Source organism: Psammomys obesus, unplaced genomic scaffold (genome assembly GCF_907164565.1).
Source record: "Psammomys obesus unplaced genomic scaffold, mPsaObe1.curated_primary_1811, whole genome shotgun sequence".
In the NCBI taxonomy this organism is placed as follows: Eukaryota; Metazoa; Chordata; class Mammalia; order Rodentia; family Muridae; genus Psammomys; species Psammomys obesus.
Window position 1 is genome coordinate 31,563,728 of NW_026587216.1, and position 14,929 is coordinate 31,578,656.

General features: G+C 42.1%; 1 protein-coding gene across 4 annotated transcripts in view; it reads right to left on the bottom strand.

Moving 5' to 3' along the window:
- Window positions 1-2,817: 2,817 nt before the first annotated feature.
- The window catches only part of St18 (ST18 C2H2C-type zinc finger transcription factor), a 133,377-nt gene continuing 121,265 nt past the window's right edge, over window positions 2,818-14,929 (bottom strand). For all 4 annotated transcript variants that reach the window (XM_055603514.1, XM_055603515.1, XM_055603516.1 and 1 more), the window contains 3 exons: window positions 10,295-10,398; window positions 7,621-7,764; window positions 2,818-5,219 (listed from right to left, as the gene is read on the bottom strand). In XM_055603514.1, coding sequence (XP_055459489.1) covers window positions 5,079-5,219; window positions 7,621-7,764; window positions 10,295-10,398 — 389 coding nt within the window. In that variant the 3' untranslated portion in view covers window positions 2,818-5,078. The remainder of the gene's footprint in view (window positions 5,220-7,620; window positions 7,765-10,294; window positions 10,399-14,929) is intronic.

The following is a 14,929-nucleotide window of genomic DNA, read 5'->3' on the forward strand; positions in this document are numbered from 1 at the left end:
TGTTAGCATAGAGGCAGCTCCATTAGTCTGCCTCAAGGTTGCTTAGCAACCTCTGAAGTCATCACTTGCTGCCAGCGCCACCAGGGGCCCAGGATAAAAGACCCTCTAGGGCCGTCTTTCTTCTCTCCTACTTCCCCTTTACTCTCCTCTCATTTCTCTCTTATTCTTTCTGTCTCTCTCTCTGCCCTCATGTCTCACTCAGGTCCTAACTCCCCTCCCCTCCCCTAAAATAAACCTCCTTATACCATACATGTTGTGTGGCGGCATATCTGTAACAGGGTGTTTCCCCGTAGCTATAGCTCATGCTGGTCCCTTCCTGTATTTCCCCATTCTCTCCTTTGTGGCCATATTGATAAGGCTTTTTTCTTTTTCTTTGCTATGGCCTACTCACTGTGATGTGTCAACGCCTCTGAAATCAAATATATATCTCCTCACAGAAGTTACCATTGTATTACGGTCACAGTGGTGAAAAAGAAATGATCTAAATGACAGCCTGGGCTCAAGTCAGGCAGAACTCCGACTAAAAAGTAGGGCTGCTATCCAGTAAACAGAAACCTAAGCTCAGCATTCCTCAGAAATCTTGTGACCCTGGTTCCTGTTTGTCAGGAAAACTATTATCCCCTGCAATAATCAGCGAGCTCTAGCAAAGGGGACCTAGTTCTTGATGAACTCCTACCAACCTACCAGAGTTCAGCTTCCCATGCTATCCCCAGGCTCTTATGGCCTCCTGTGTGCCAACTCCCAGGCCCTTCTGGCTCATGAATCTCTCTTTCTGTCCCCATAAAACTTGTTTTAAGGCTCTTTCTGCTGCCTGTTGCCAATCCCCATCCCCATGCCCAAACTCATCGGCAACCACACCCCCACCCTTCCTCCCCCCTCCCCCCTGCACTTAAAGTCTCCAAATAAACTGAGGCTGAACCTGGTTTGCACTTTTGCCCAGTTTTATAGTCTTGGGGAGACTAATAACGTATCTGAGAAGCAGTCATCTCATCATTTTCATTGGATATGGTGATATGCCTCCACAAACTTGAGGCTTTTCTGAGTGTACCAAGCAGCACTGACTGTGAATGACAGTGTGGACAGTTATTAACAAGTTCAATCTGCTTACTGTACGTCACCTGCTGGAGAGCTAAAGGAAACAGAAGGCACTACTTGCAGACCACAATGAAGTGGGTGTAATGTGTGGAAAGACACAGAGAAAACATTAGTGGTGGAATCCTTATGTGCTAAAACAAGTTAGTTTCTAAATCCACCCGTCCCTTTCTTTTCACACAGAACTTTGGATCCAGGAGAAGCATGTCAGTCACAGTTCTAATGACCTCAGAATTTTTGTATGGAATGGTGAAGGATAGAAAATGACTACAGAAAAAGTCCTTATTGATTTCACATCCTATTACACCCAAAGTGAGTACACCGAACACAGTTGCATTGGTTTGGTGCAGGAAATATTTGCACTGCTAAACAAATTATCTCCAGTGGAAACCTGAATCCATTACCCACCCTCTGCTTGTGAAGCCTTTTCAGGGAAGGTGCTAGGGCTGGAAGAGAAGTGTTGCAGGAAGAATGTGATGCAGGAAGTTTAATGCTGAACCACACCCTGTCTTGAAATTCAGCCTCTCTTTGCATAGGAAAGGCTGCTTCTGGGAATGAACCACAAAACCTGGCTTTACATTGTGAATCTTTTCCAGATTTTTTTTCCTCCAGTCATCTGGCTTCTTCCTGCACTTTCTTTACTGCTTGGTGTAAGATTTCCCTCCAAGGTCTGTATTTGTGGTTCCTTTGCCTGCCATGTCTTTTACCAAACTGTCTCAACCAATCTGGAACTCACACTTTTCCAGGAAATTGAAGGTGACTAACAAACCCCTCTATTGTTTCCCTGGGAAATTGTATACTGACATATCATAATGTGTATCCTTTTTCTCACTGTCCCCAACAGGGATGTAAGACTTCAAGGAAGTGGGCTGCCCTCAGTGTGTTCTGATCAGAAAAGAAATCTGTCACTTGAAAGAATGGATTTTGCTCCTCATTCCTTCCTAAGTTCCAGCAGAATTGGTATAATTCTATGTCAAACTGATGTCATGAATTGCAGGCACTACTTTTTGATGGACAGCAACAAAAAAGGTAGGAGGTAAAACATTCTCAGTAAAGGGGAAACTAAAATTCTGGCTGAGTAACTCTGCATCACTTTCCCAGAACACATCATACAAGCATCTCATGCAAGTTTAGTGCTTGAAAGTATAGGGTGCTTTATGAAAGCCAATCCAATTAAGCTCAGCTCCCTCTGGGATCCTGTCTTCCCATCAGTTAATTTGATTTCATTGTGTAAATTTTAATTACCTATGAGGGACAACCAGTTCTAAGAGATGTGTAAGTCTGGCCATCAAAAATAGAGACTACTGAGGACTTAGATAATAAAAAAGTGTAATAGGTAGTCTAGAATTATCTACATTTTCCTCACCTACCTTGCTAAATATACAAGCTATATTTAGGACCTCCAGAAGTTTGGTGTCAGGAAAGGATGCCTAATATGTCTCATGCTGTTCATGAGACCTGGGTAAATTTCCTTCTAGCTCTAGTAAAGGCAAAGGCACATCCCATTTTGGAGGTGTGAGCTACACCAAGGTACTGACAAATCATCAAGTGGCCAAAAATCCGCTCATCTTGTGGGCAAAAATGTTAAGCCAGAACTGCTCTGTGTTGGAGGCTTTCTATAGTACCAGGAGCTGTGGGCTGTAGAAACAGTGACATCTGTCCTCGTAACGTAGCCCAATAAATATCACAGCAAAATTCATTATCAATTTTTATTTCCTACCATACACCAAATGTACAGCACTGAACACAATTTTGTTGCATTGATGTAAGAAATATTAATTGTTTGGAGAATCAGTATACAAACAAACTACTTCAAATAAAAATGTATATATCATTGCCTTTTTTTTGTTTACAAAAGACCCAATTTACAGCATCAATCATTAACACAGTTGAAAAGAAAACAACTCAGTGCATGTCACAAAACACAAGTACCGAGGAGGCAAATAAATACCGACACACTTCATAAACTATGTGAGCACAAATAAATTAACTGAAGCCATGGAAAGTATAGTAATAAATACATTGGATTGTAAGAGATCTCTTTAAATAAAATATATAACAAACTTGTTAAAATATTTAGCAAAGTAAACTTCTGTCTTTGTAATAAGTGAGCCCATTTGTGTGCTTCTTTGAAGTACCGTGTAGCAAAGTGTTCAAAGACATACTTTAATAGGAAACTTTGTGTCCCATTTATAGTAGACACCACTTGCAGTACCTGCTTTGTTTTTTAAATTGAGCGTTAAATAAACACCTTTCCTACCTAAGAACAGACATGTCATTTTCACTAAACTAAGATTCGAGAGTTCAAATGAACCCCAAGCCAAAGGTAAGTGCCACTGGACGCAGAACAATAACCACGGTTCCATGAGAGTGGGGCGACTGGACCACTTTTCATGTGTCTGAGCAGGTGACAGTATTAACAGTGAAGTCAAGCCCGGGAATGCCATCACACTACATCTAAATATCCATGAGGCTACTCAAAAAAATAAACACTTCCGTTATAGCACAGAAAATTAAGCCCACACTAAAGTTCGTGTGTCCTTTTACATAGAGGCACCTCTGCACATGAAATGCGTGTGCACACCAAAAAGGCAGTTTAGCTGGTTGTCTACACCTTTTCCTTAAACAAAACTAAAAAAAAAAAAAAAAACAAAAAAAAACAAACTTTTGAAACAATGCTTAACTACTTTACAGTCCCTGAAACAGACATTGCCTTTACTGCAGCAACTACTAAACTCTGATACAGTTGAGATTGTAGGCTCAATTTCATGTGTGGGTGAGTGTCCGTTAGTGCACATATGTGTAGACTGTGCGGGTGTGTGTGTGTGTGTGTGTGTGTGTGTGTGGCGTACTTTGTGTCACTTGTAGTTCAAGAGTTTTAACAAATTGAGAGTTGTCCTATTTCTTAGGGAAGCACAGACCAGTGTTACCAATATTCAAGGTAACCACTCAGATTGGAATAACATTTTTTTTCATGCCTTATGTTTTCCACTCAACCCAGTAAGATAAATGCTATTTCAGGGGATATGGTATCTACAAAATTTCCATCTGGATGTGTCTGTATTTGCTAAGTACAAATCTACACCAACATTGTCACTTGGATATCGTACTAATACGCAGCAGGAAGAGCCTGGCGGTCACATCAAAGCTTATTTCTCATTTTGGGAAAGGGTTGCCAGCTAGCCAGTGTGACTTGATAAACAAAAAGACAAATCAGATTCACTTAAAAGCTATGCTTGAAACAGTTCAAATAAATAATTCATATTAATTAAATCCGTGCAGCCACGTGGAATACTATGCTGACTAGTTTATTTAATTATTGCTCTCAGGTTCTTAGTGCGCGGTTTGCTAGCATCCTGTGCTTTTGTGAGTGCACATCTCCCACTAGTGGGCGACATTTATCTGCATATTCCTCCGCAGCTCATGTTACCAGAAACCATTTATAGATACAAAACCAGCACACGGGGAAAAAGAAGTGCACAGTAGAAACCAAACTTGACCACAGTGCCTTCTTGACACAGGGATTTCCTTCATACTTTTTTTTTCCCATTTAAACCCAGAAAGATATGTGATTTGAGAAAAGCATTTCTATTTAAACCCTATTAGAAGATAAATTAATAAACACACCTGTAAAAATATGGTAGACTTCAAAATGCAGTTAAAAGATAAAAAACTCTTTGATTAGTAATAAATAAAATATAAAATGTCACATTTATTTTACATATACTTTACAAAATAAAGAGTGCAATGAAGAAATAAAAGAAAAAAGATATGAAAATAAATGAAATCTAATAACTGACTGCATTGCTTTTAATTCAAAGAGTTTATCATAGTTTTTCGTTCTTTTTTATGTCAGCTGGGGAAAAATTAGTGCAATATTGCAATTATAAACGCAGGGGACAGCCTCCAGGCTCCAGGGACATCAGGCCCCTGCAGATCTATGGGAGTTCCGCTGTAGCGACCTCTGCTTCCTGCACACAGCTGTCCTACACATGGATGCCCTTCACCGCCTGTTTGATGCTTTCCAGTAGAGCTTTGCATTCTGGGGAATAGTCTCGTTCCAGATTGCTGTACATGTCTGTGAGAGTATTTACATATGCTTCAAAATTCTGCTCATTGATAGGTCCCTGATGGAGACAAAGCACACGGAAACCAATTACAAAGGTTCAGTTGCCCCAACGAAGATCCAGAGACAGTGAAGAATGTTGCCAAGGAAGACAAGGGTTTATATGGCTGTCACAGTTCGGGACAGGACGTATAAATGTGAGTGTATGCAGGGTTTATCTGTTCACCTTATTTCATGGCATTAAAGAATCTGATGAAATAGTACTGGGGGCAACCTGGAGCCATATAGCGAATGCATTGAGCTGTGAGCGAGAGGTCTCCAAGCATTCTTGTCTTGGAAAGAGTCTGGGCCTATGTTTTTGCACTTGCTCAGAACAAAGACAGCTGTCTGTGGAAGGCATGCACAGAGGATGAAGATTTGCTTGTGCCAAGCAGTTCTTTAACAGTCCTAGGTTGGAATGGCAGGAATTTTAGAATTAAGCCAGTTTCTCACTAATAATTGTGATAGAGGTTTTTTTTTTTTTTTTTTTTTTTTCTGTTCATTTCATCCTCTCTGTTTCTTTAAGGAGAATATCAGTATCAAAGGGCCAGACTTATTTACCTTTACCCTTCGGGGTATTTTGGCATCTTCTTTGCCCAATATACTATTTTAATTTTTAAAATTTATTTGTTTTGTTTTTTGAGACAGGGTCTTACTTTGTAATCTTGGCTGGCCTGGAACTCTCTATGTAGACCAGTCTGGCTTTGAACCTCCAGAGGTCTACATGCCTCTGCCTACCAAATGCTGGGATTAAAGGGGAATGCCATGATGGTGGGGTGATGTACACACACGCACACACACACACACACACACACACACACACACACACACACTGTATATGGATGCTTTGCATGTATGTCTGTACACTGCATGTGTACCGTGTGCCTGTGGATGCCAGAAGAGGGTGTCCGATTCCCTGGAACTGGTGTAATAGCCCTAAGCCGCTATGTGGGTGTTGGGAGTTGAACCTGGGTCCTCCGGAAGAGCAACCGGTGCTCATAACTGCTGAGCCGTCTCTCCAGCCCTGTAAGATGTTTTAAAATGGGTACATGCTAGCTGTGTATAAACTACATGCCCAAGAGGCAGAAGATACATGCCATGAATGGGGCCTCCATGTTCCCACCTTTTTGAAAACCCACGGTAAACACTGTATTTACTTCACAAGGTGCTTGGAAGGAAGGGCTTAAAAATGAGTAAATAGCTTAGGTGCACAGAAGATGACTATCATCGCTACTGTTTGCAAGGTAAGCTTTCGAGATCTGCAGACGATTTGGTGTGGCCAGCAGAATTCAGATCGGGAATGCGTGCACTATCTACTGTGACTGCTCCCTTTTGATTTGTACCTCTGCTGTGGGTGTGGCTTCCTACAGGCTCATGCAGCAGGACAAAGACTCTGGCCGCCCAGCGGATAAAGCCAGGCCTTTCTCTGCTCCAGCTGGAAACTCTTTAAGTGTTCAGTGCACTGGGGAGCTTCGTGTGATCAGGCCTATAATCTCTGCGACAGCACCTCGGATGGTCCCTGGATGGTAGCTACATACAAGTTATCTTGTAGTTAGTCATTTCTGTGACACTGACAAAGAGGAAAATACAAGAAATGTACATTTCAAGGAGGAGCTAGAAAAACAGCAAAATGGAAGACAATAACACCAAATAGTCTCCTTGACAGTAGCCAAAGTTAAACTTTTTATTCTTTCTTTTCTTCTTTCTTGGTCAAAAAACTTTTAGGATTGGGTGAGATAAAGACTTCGTGTTAGAAAATTGGATAAACTGAGAAATTTAGTATTTTGAGCAAAACTCAACTAAATGTTATGATTTTTATTATATTGCTGTTGCTTCAAGTCTTCTTACATGTTAACTAGCAGTCTGGTCTAAGAATACAGGCTGTGAGGAAGTTAATCAACAACACAGCCATCAACAACCTATCTCCAAAAACTGATTTATACTTGTGAAAATGTAAAGTTTTTGTGAATTTTAAATAGTTGCATGCGGAGGTTTTAGAAATAGGGATGCCTCAGCCACACCCATGTTCGCTGTGTTCCATGAAAGAAATTGGATATTACAAGGAGTTTATTGGGAATGGAACTGTTTATCTTACAGTTCACGAGTTGGGTGGATGATGATGAGGGCTGCATAGAATTTTCTGTCTCGAAGCATATTTTCAGTGAGTGGGCTCTGGTCTCCAACTTTCATATAACTATAAAACAGCATCAAGCAAAGCTTCATCTTTAGAAATGCTGGCTTTTTGGAATGTCACTGGCTTTCAATTATCTGAATGTGTGTGTTTATCATGTTCTCGGATAGGGAGATCACTGAGCATGAGAATACATTGAGGGTAGGTGACTGTTGACAGTTCAGCCATGGGACAATGAAACAAAGACACTGAGGTGGATGACGGGACAGCAGAGCCTTGCTCTTGGTCTTACCATCTGTGGAAGCTGGATGTCAGCAAGGCTGGAGATGAGAGCCTGGCTAAGCCCTGCCAGCTCCTTCAGCAGACTCTCATTGCTCTGTTCTATGAGCTTGTTCTCTTCCTCTATGGTCTTTAAGTTGCTCTCCATAGATGTTATCTAGAATGGAGGTATGACATGAAAAGCACAGTTAAGGCCTTTGCAAGCTCTCTGGAGGAAACCTGTGACTAGAGATAAGTACAAGGGCTATCTCCATCCCACATTACAGCCCTGCCCTACTACTCTACACATTGGATTCATACCTTCAGATTTGTACTTTCAGCACAGACTTTTCCATGAATTGCAGGGCTAGCTTCTCTCCATGACTGGATGGTGGATAGCTTTTGGTCACTATGCCCCAGAATAAATATGCTGTTTTCCCTAATCTTGCTCCAGTTGCAGGCTTCTTTGCAGTTAATGACAACTTGAATGTTGCCCATACTCAGGGTTCTTTCTCTCATACTTCAAGCTCACGGAGAATTTCTTTTAAAATACGCAGGACGAGGCCACTATCCACCTGTGATGTGGCCAGCCATTGGTGTAATGGTATCATTTCTCACAGGTGTCAGCTTTGCTCTACACAGTCCCTTTTTGGTCCTCCTCAATATTTTACCAAATTTTGTCTCTTCAAGTTCAAGATAGAATGTACATCAAACATGACTAAGTTACTTTTAAATCCCAAACCCTTCAGGGGCTCCTCATTCCATCAAAGTAAATGCCAAGGTCACCAACATCAACTAGGTTGTACTATGTGGACAGCCCAGTGTCATCTCTAGAACCCTTTTGTAACTTGCCCCACCAGCTATCTTACATCCAGACATTTCCCTCCATGGTTGCAAGCTCTAGCATTCTCATGATTAGGGCCTTTTGCTCTGGTCTGTCTGAAACAGTCTTCCCCCATCACAGTTGGTTGACACTTTCATGTCTCAAATCATTGCTGAGATATTTCCTTCTTCTTGGGACTTGACCATCCTTAATATTAAATCCCTCCTTCTTATGGCAGATTTTACACACACACACACAAACAAACAAACACTTGTCTGTCTTCCCCACTGAGATCAAGCTCCATGAAGGAGAGGCTGTGTGTTTTGTGCTCATGGTTTCAAGAGGAGCATTGTGCTTTCCACACGGGAGCATCAAGCTTTTCCTGTGGGCTTCTGTGGTATTCAGAAGATGGGATGAAGAGACTATTTCAGAGGAATGAGAATACTTAGGTGAGGACTACTGAGAGAGCAGTGGGAAAAAGCTTATACTTTAGGAGGCAGGGAAAAGGAGGAAATGGGTGATTCAGTGTGAAGGATCAATCCTCTACCCTCTCCTTGGTCTTATTTCTCCACTTCTAACTTGTTTCGATGCAGTTATTTTTGCTTTTTAAGAAGCCAAAGTTCGAACCCAGAGTCTTGTACATGGATGGATGGTCAAACAATCCACTACCAAGATATATCTTCAATAACGGAATTTGGGTTAGCATCTTAAAAATCCTGGACTGAACTTTTTTTGTTTGTTTGTTTTCTTTTCTTTTTGTGTTTTCTTTTGTGTTATTTTTTTTTACTTACACTTTATTCACTTTGTATCCCCTGTAGCTCCCTTCCTCCTCCCCTCCCAATCTTATCTTCCCTCCCCCTTCTCCACCCATGTCCCTCCCCAAGTCCGCTGATGGGGGAGATCCTCCTCCCCTTTCTTCTGATCCTAGTCTATCAGGTCTCATCAGGAGTGGCTGCATTGTCTTCTACTTTGGCCTGGTAAGGCTGCTCCTCCCTCAGAGGGAGGTGATCAAAGAGCAGGCCAATCAGTTCATGTCAGAGGCAGTCCCTGTTCCTATTACTATGGAGCCCACTTGGATACTGAGGTGCCATGGGCTACACCTGTGCAGGGGTTCTAGGTTATCTCCATGAATGGTCCTTGGTTGGAGTATCAGTCTCAGAAAAGACCCCTGTGCCCAGATTTTTTGGTTCTGTTACCCTCCTTGTGGAGCTCCTGTCTGCTCCAGGTCCTACTATCTCCCCCTTCTCTCATAAGATTCCCTGCACTCCACCCAGAGTTTGGCTATAAGTCTCAGCATCTGTTCTGATACCCGCAGAGTAGAGCCTTTCAGAGGCCCTCTGTGGTGGGCTCCTGTCCTGTTCCCTGTTTTCTCCTCTCCATCCCCATTCAGAAAGGCAAAGAGGATGGACTGAACTTTTAATTCCAGTGGTTTAGATGTAGGATATCCCTTGGAGTGTTTGCATGAAATACACGTACAGGAAGATCTGCTTTTAGCATAGAAGTTGTTCTAGAGGAATTACATTTAAAGAGTTTGATGTTGCATTTGCATTTTTAGTACTACCAAGAACTCTACCTTTGTGACTCAGTTCTCTATAAAGTATCACATGCTCTTCTGGAGTCTGTATGGTTGTCTGCTTTATTTGCTCCTGAAGTGGGGCTTCTATGCCGGCTAGGGAAAGGCTGGAGTAACACTGCCCGCTGGTGCTGAGTGAGTAGCCACAGACACCAAGACATCAGCCACTCATCCATGATTTACAATTAAGTGCTGACAGAGAGAAACATTTCTTTAGAGTATCAGGAAAGCAGCAAGATTGAGGAAGCTCAATGTTTTGTTCCCACTAGAGATTATAATTCCTTTAGAAATAACTAATTAGTGTTTTTTAACCTGGGTCTGAAGTTTCATCATGTCTGCTTCAATTTTAAGGTTGGATTCATTCAGTTCCTTTATTTCTTCATCCAAATGCCTAATTTCTTCATCACCATCGATACCTGTGAAGAATTAACAGTTAACATTGAAAACAGAAGACAAGGCCAGCAACAGGTTATTTTATGTTTAAGAATGAAACTTTAGGTTAATGTTTTTACCCAAACTACATTAGGATTTAAAAATAAATAAATAAACAGTTTTGCAATTTATTTTGCTTTCTAAGAAAACGGAATAGAAAGGCACTAGCGTCCACGTGGCTCCACTATGCCCCTGGAGTGCCCTCACTTACGGTCCCTACCAGCTCGTCCCATTGCACTCTTTTCATATGTGAAACTGCCATGCCTCTAGAGTTAAACTAACCTGGCTGAAAGGAAATGAGCTAACAGTGTTCAAATCGATGCAACCTCTTATACAGCTGCTACAAGGATAGTGAGGTCACCAGGGATGCCCAGCAATGAAATCTGCTTAGCTGAGGTGACCCCTTGGTGACCCTAGAGGCAGAGCTGTGGCTTCTGGCAGATGATGCTGAGACCGAGAGCACAGAATACATTTCTCCGTGTGGACTTGGCAAGGCAGCACGGGTAGTTAGGAGGAAGAACACTGCTTGACTGTTGTTCTTGCGTTTAGTTACTTACTGATCTTTAGGCTTCAACTTCTGTAAACATGTATAGTATCTATGTGTGAGAATGAAAGCAATAAGGTGCAGATTGTGGAACGGTATCCAGTGTGGCAGGTGTTAGCTTCCATCATTTTTTTGTAGAGTGAGTGTAAATACATTTTACACATTTGAAAGCTTGGGAAAGGTAGTTAAGAACACCACAGTCTAGACGAAAGTTAATCTCAGCAGTCTGGAGAAATGGGTCTATACTAGTGCTGACAGCAGAGAGGAATGTGTGTGGGCGCTCATGCATGCACGTGCACACATGTAAGAGCAGGTGCCTGTGGGGGTGAAAGGAGGGCATTAGATCTCCCCGGGAGCTGGCGGTTGTAAGCTGCCTAATGTGGTACCAGGAACGGAGGTCAGATCCTACGCATGACCAATAAGCATTCTAAACCATGAAGCAATGTGCTCAGCCTTTGAATAATTTGTAATAATAAAATATGAAGCAAAAAAACTCCCTATAAGACCTGAAATTTTACATACAATGTTATAAAACAGGTGGCTGTATTTTAGGCTGTTTAAAAGTGGGCCATATATGGGCCAAGGCGGGTGGAGAAACATGCAACAGACTGACTTCACACTAGAATCTGACATTCATTAAAAAAGGGGAAGGCAACCAAGATGTTCCTAGATCAGTGTGAATATGAAGCAACAGTCTGGGACAGCTCTACAGCAGACAGTGGATGGGGCAGAGGCCCATTGTCACATAGCCATGTTACTTCCATGAGACGAGGTCTGTGAGACCTAGAGAACAATTCTGAATTTCTAAGTATCATAGTCTGTGGGCTGATGTAGGGAAAGAAGTCTTCTCTCAGGCAGGTAATACGCAGGAGCTAGGGAAGAAGGGGTTGTGACATGCTTTTGAGTACTGTCAGCCCCAACTGCAAAGGCCCTCTGGTACGTTCTCTGACACAATGTTCTCTCTATCTTCCTATAATCTCACTTCAGGTATTTTTTCAAATAACTGGTGGGACAGAGAAAAAGTACAGAGAGTTTTGAAGTATTTTGCACCAAGCAGGGTGTTGTAAGCACCTTACTGGAGAATATTCTCAGTGGGACTTCAAAACTAAGCAGGCAGACACTGAGACACAAGCAATTGACATGAGTGAGATGGAGTACCCCAGAGAGGGAAACAAAGCCCATGAATGCAGGGAGGGGAGAAGCGGGTGCTCCCAGCACTATAAGAAGATGGACTATGGGAATGGGTCATGGAGAACTCATGGGATTTATAGTAGGGTCCTGGGAAGGATTTTAAGGCAAAAAAGTTGCTTGTTCCCCTCCCCACTTTCTATCTTCTCCATCAGCCTTCCAGCGTTCCTTCCTTCTTTTCTTCCTCCCTCTGACCCTCCTTTCCTTCCTTCCTTTCTTTGTTCCCTTCATTCCTCCTCTCTCCCTCCCTCTGTCCCTTCCTCATTCTTTCCCTCTTTCTTTCCTTCTTGAGGTGCTAGAAATCAAATGATGAAGGGTCCTGTACATGCAAAGCGAGTGCTACACTGCTGAGTTGCATCTCCAGCAATCTGAGTGAACTTAAAACCACATATGGATTTTTGTGGAGAAAGAACAGATAATGAGACAGAGCAGAATCTAGAAGATAGTTGAGCAGTTATTCCTGGAGTCCTGGTGTCCTGGTTATATCTTACCCATGGCCATGGAAGAAGAAGTAAGGGAAAGAGATGGTCTCAAAATACAGTGTGCAGGCAGAATTTGCTACTTGTCATGGATTACAATAGGGGATGTGAGAAGGAAAGAGCTATGGTGGTATAGCTATAATGGGTGTCTTCATGATGGGAAGGAACAGGGGTCAGAAGTTCAGTAGGATGATTAAATGTTCAGTTAAAGGATGCTTTTGAGGTGAGGTGGCTTTACTAGGCAGGCGACCAAGTTCATGCCAGTGACTGCCCCTGTTCCCCTTACTAGGGAAACTCACGTGGAGACTGAGATTCCCATGGGTACATATAAGCAGGGGGTCTAGGTCCTCTCTGTGCATAGTCCTGGTCCTTGGTTGATTCTTCAATCTCTGCAGGACCCCCTGAGCCCAGATTTTTTGAGGTCTGTTGCTCTCCTTGTGGAGCTCCTGTCTCCTCCAGGTATTTCTGTCTATCCCTTCTCCCATGAGATTCCCTGCACTCTGCCCAAAGTTTGTCTATGAGTTTGAGAAGTCTCTTTAAGTGAGCGATTGGTATGGGATTCAGTTAAGACTATGTTTCCCTGATATTCACAAAGATGCTATAGTTTGGATCTTGAATGATGTCCAAAGGCCCATAAGTTAGGGCATAGTCTCTAGGGTAGCACTCTGGGGAGCTTGTGTGGATGTTAAGAGGTTTGGCCTCGTAGGAGGGCTCTGGGCATTTGGAGGACATGCCCTTCCTGGCTTCTTCTTTCCATGCTTCATGGTCATAAGGTGAGTGTTTCTGCTCTGGTACATTTTGTTACCATGATGTATGGCCTCAGCACAAGCCCACACCAGTGGCCATAGCTAGAACCTCTAAAATTGTGAGCCCACATAATTTTCAGTTCTTTTAACTTCATGATTTCAGACAATTTAAAATTGCATTTGACAGCTGACTAACAAGAACACAGCTACTTAATCAATGGTATGTGATCCGGAAGACTCCAATAATAAATGGTTTCTCGAGCTTATTGAGAAGTATGACCATGGGAACAGAACTTAAAAAAAAGTTATCAGGGTGAGAAATACGGTTCAGTAGGTATAAGTGCTTGTTGCAGAAGCTGGACAACCTGAGTTTGATTCCTCTAATTTACATACAAACTAAGATGCCACAGCACCAAGTAGTCCTTCCTGTGGTGAGTCAAGAGGCTGAGACAACCAGGTTGGAGTATGCAATACAGCAGCATTAGCATGATGGAGAGAATTGACTCATAAAATTATCCATACATTTGGAGGAGAGTAGGGAGGAATAAACGAAGGGTTTCAAGGGAGGAAAGGAAAGGAAGGAATGCTGGAATTACATTATAATCTCAAAAATGTTTGACAGGCATATGTGCATATGCACACACACGCTAAATAAATAAATCAGCTCTTGCTACAGGAGCTGCTATGCATCCGGCTCTCTATAATTCTCATCAAATTAAAAAGTGAGGGGTTCATATATTATCAATTCTGAGATCCGGGAGATGTTTTAGCGACAGTGTTGAATTCAGTCAGTATCTTTGTACTTTTTTTCAGTTAGGACATTACTCATCTTCTTCCCCAAGACATTAAACCTCTCCACACACAAGAAAAACTTCTCTCTCCTTCAGTGGACCTCATCCTCACAGAGTGGAGTTGAGAAGAGGACTCCAATTTTGAATTTTATTTTGAACTACCAAGCAGTAAACAATTCACATGGATCATGAGACAATGACTCACTATAGAAAGGCTCATTCTACAGATGGAAAACTGAGGTACTAAATATCCATACTTATCACCCTGCACAAAACTAAAGTCCAAGTGGATCAAAGACCTCAACATAAAACCAGACACATTAAATCGGTTAGAAGAAAAAGTGGGGAAGATCCTGGAACTCATTGGTACAGAAGACAACTTCCTGAACAGAACACCAACAGCACAGGCTCTAAGAGCAACAATCAATAAATGGGACCTCATGAAACTGAAAAGCTTCTGTAAAGCAAAGGACACCGTCATCAAAACAAAACGACTGCCTACAAATTGGGAAAGAATCTTCACCAACCCTTTATCTGGCAGAGGACTCATATCCAGTATATACAAAGAACTAAAGAAGCTGAAAAGCAGCAAACCAAGTAATCCACTTAAAAAATGGGGAACAGAGCTAAACAGAGAATTCTCGACAGAGGAATATCAAATGGCAGAGAAACACTTAAAGAAATGCTCAACCTCATTAGCCATTAGGGAAATGCAAATCAAAACGACCCTTTTTAGATTTCACCTTACACCCACCAGAATGGCCATG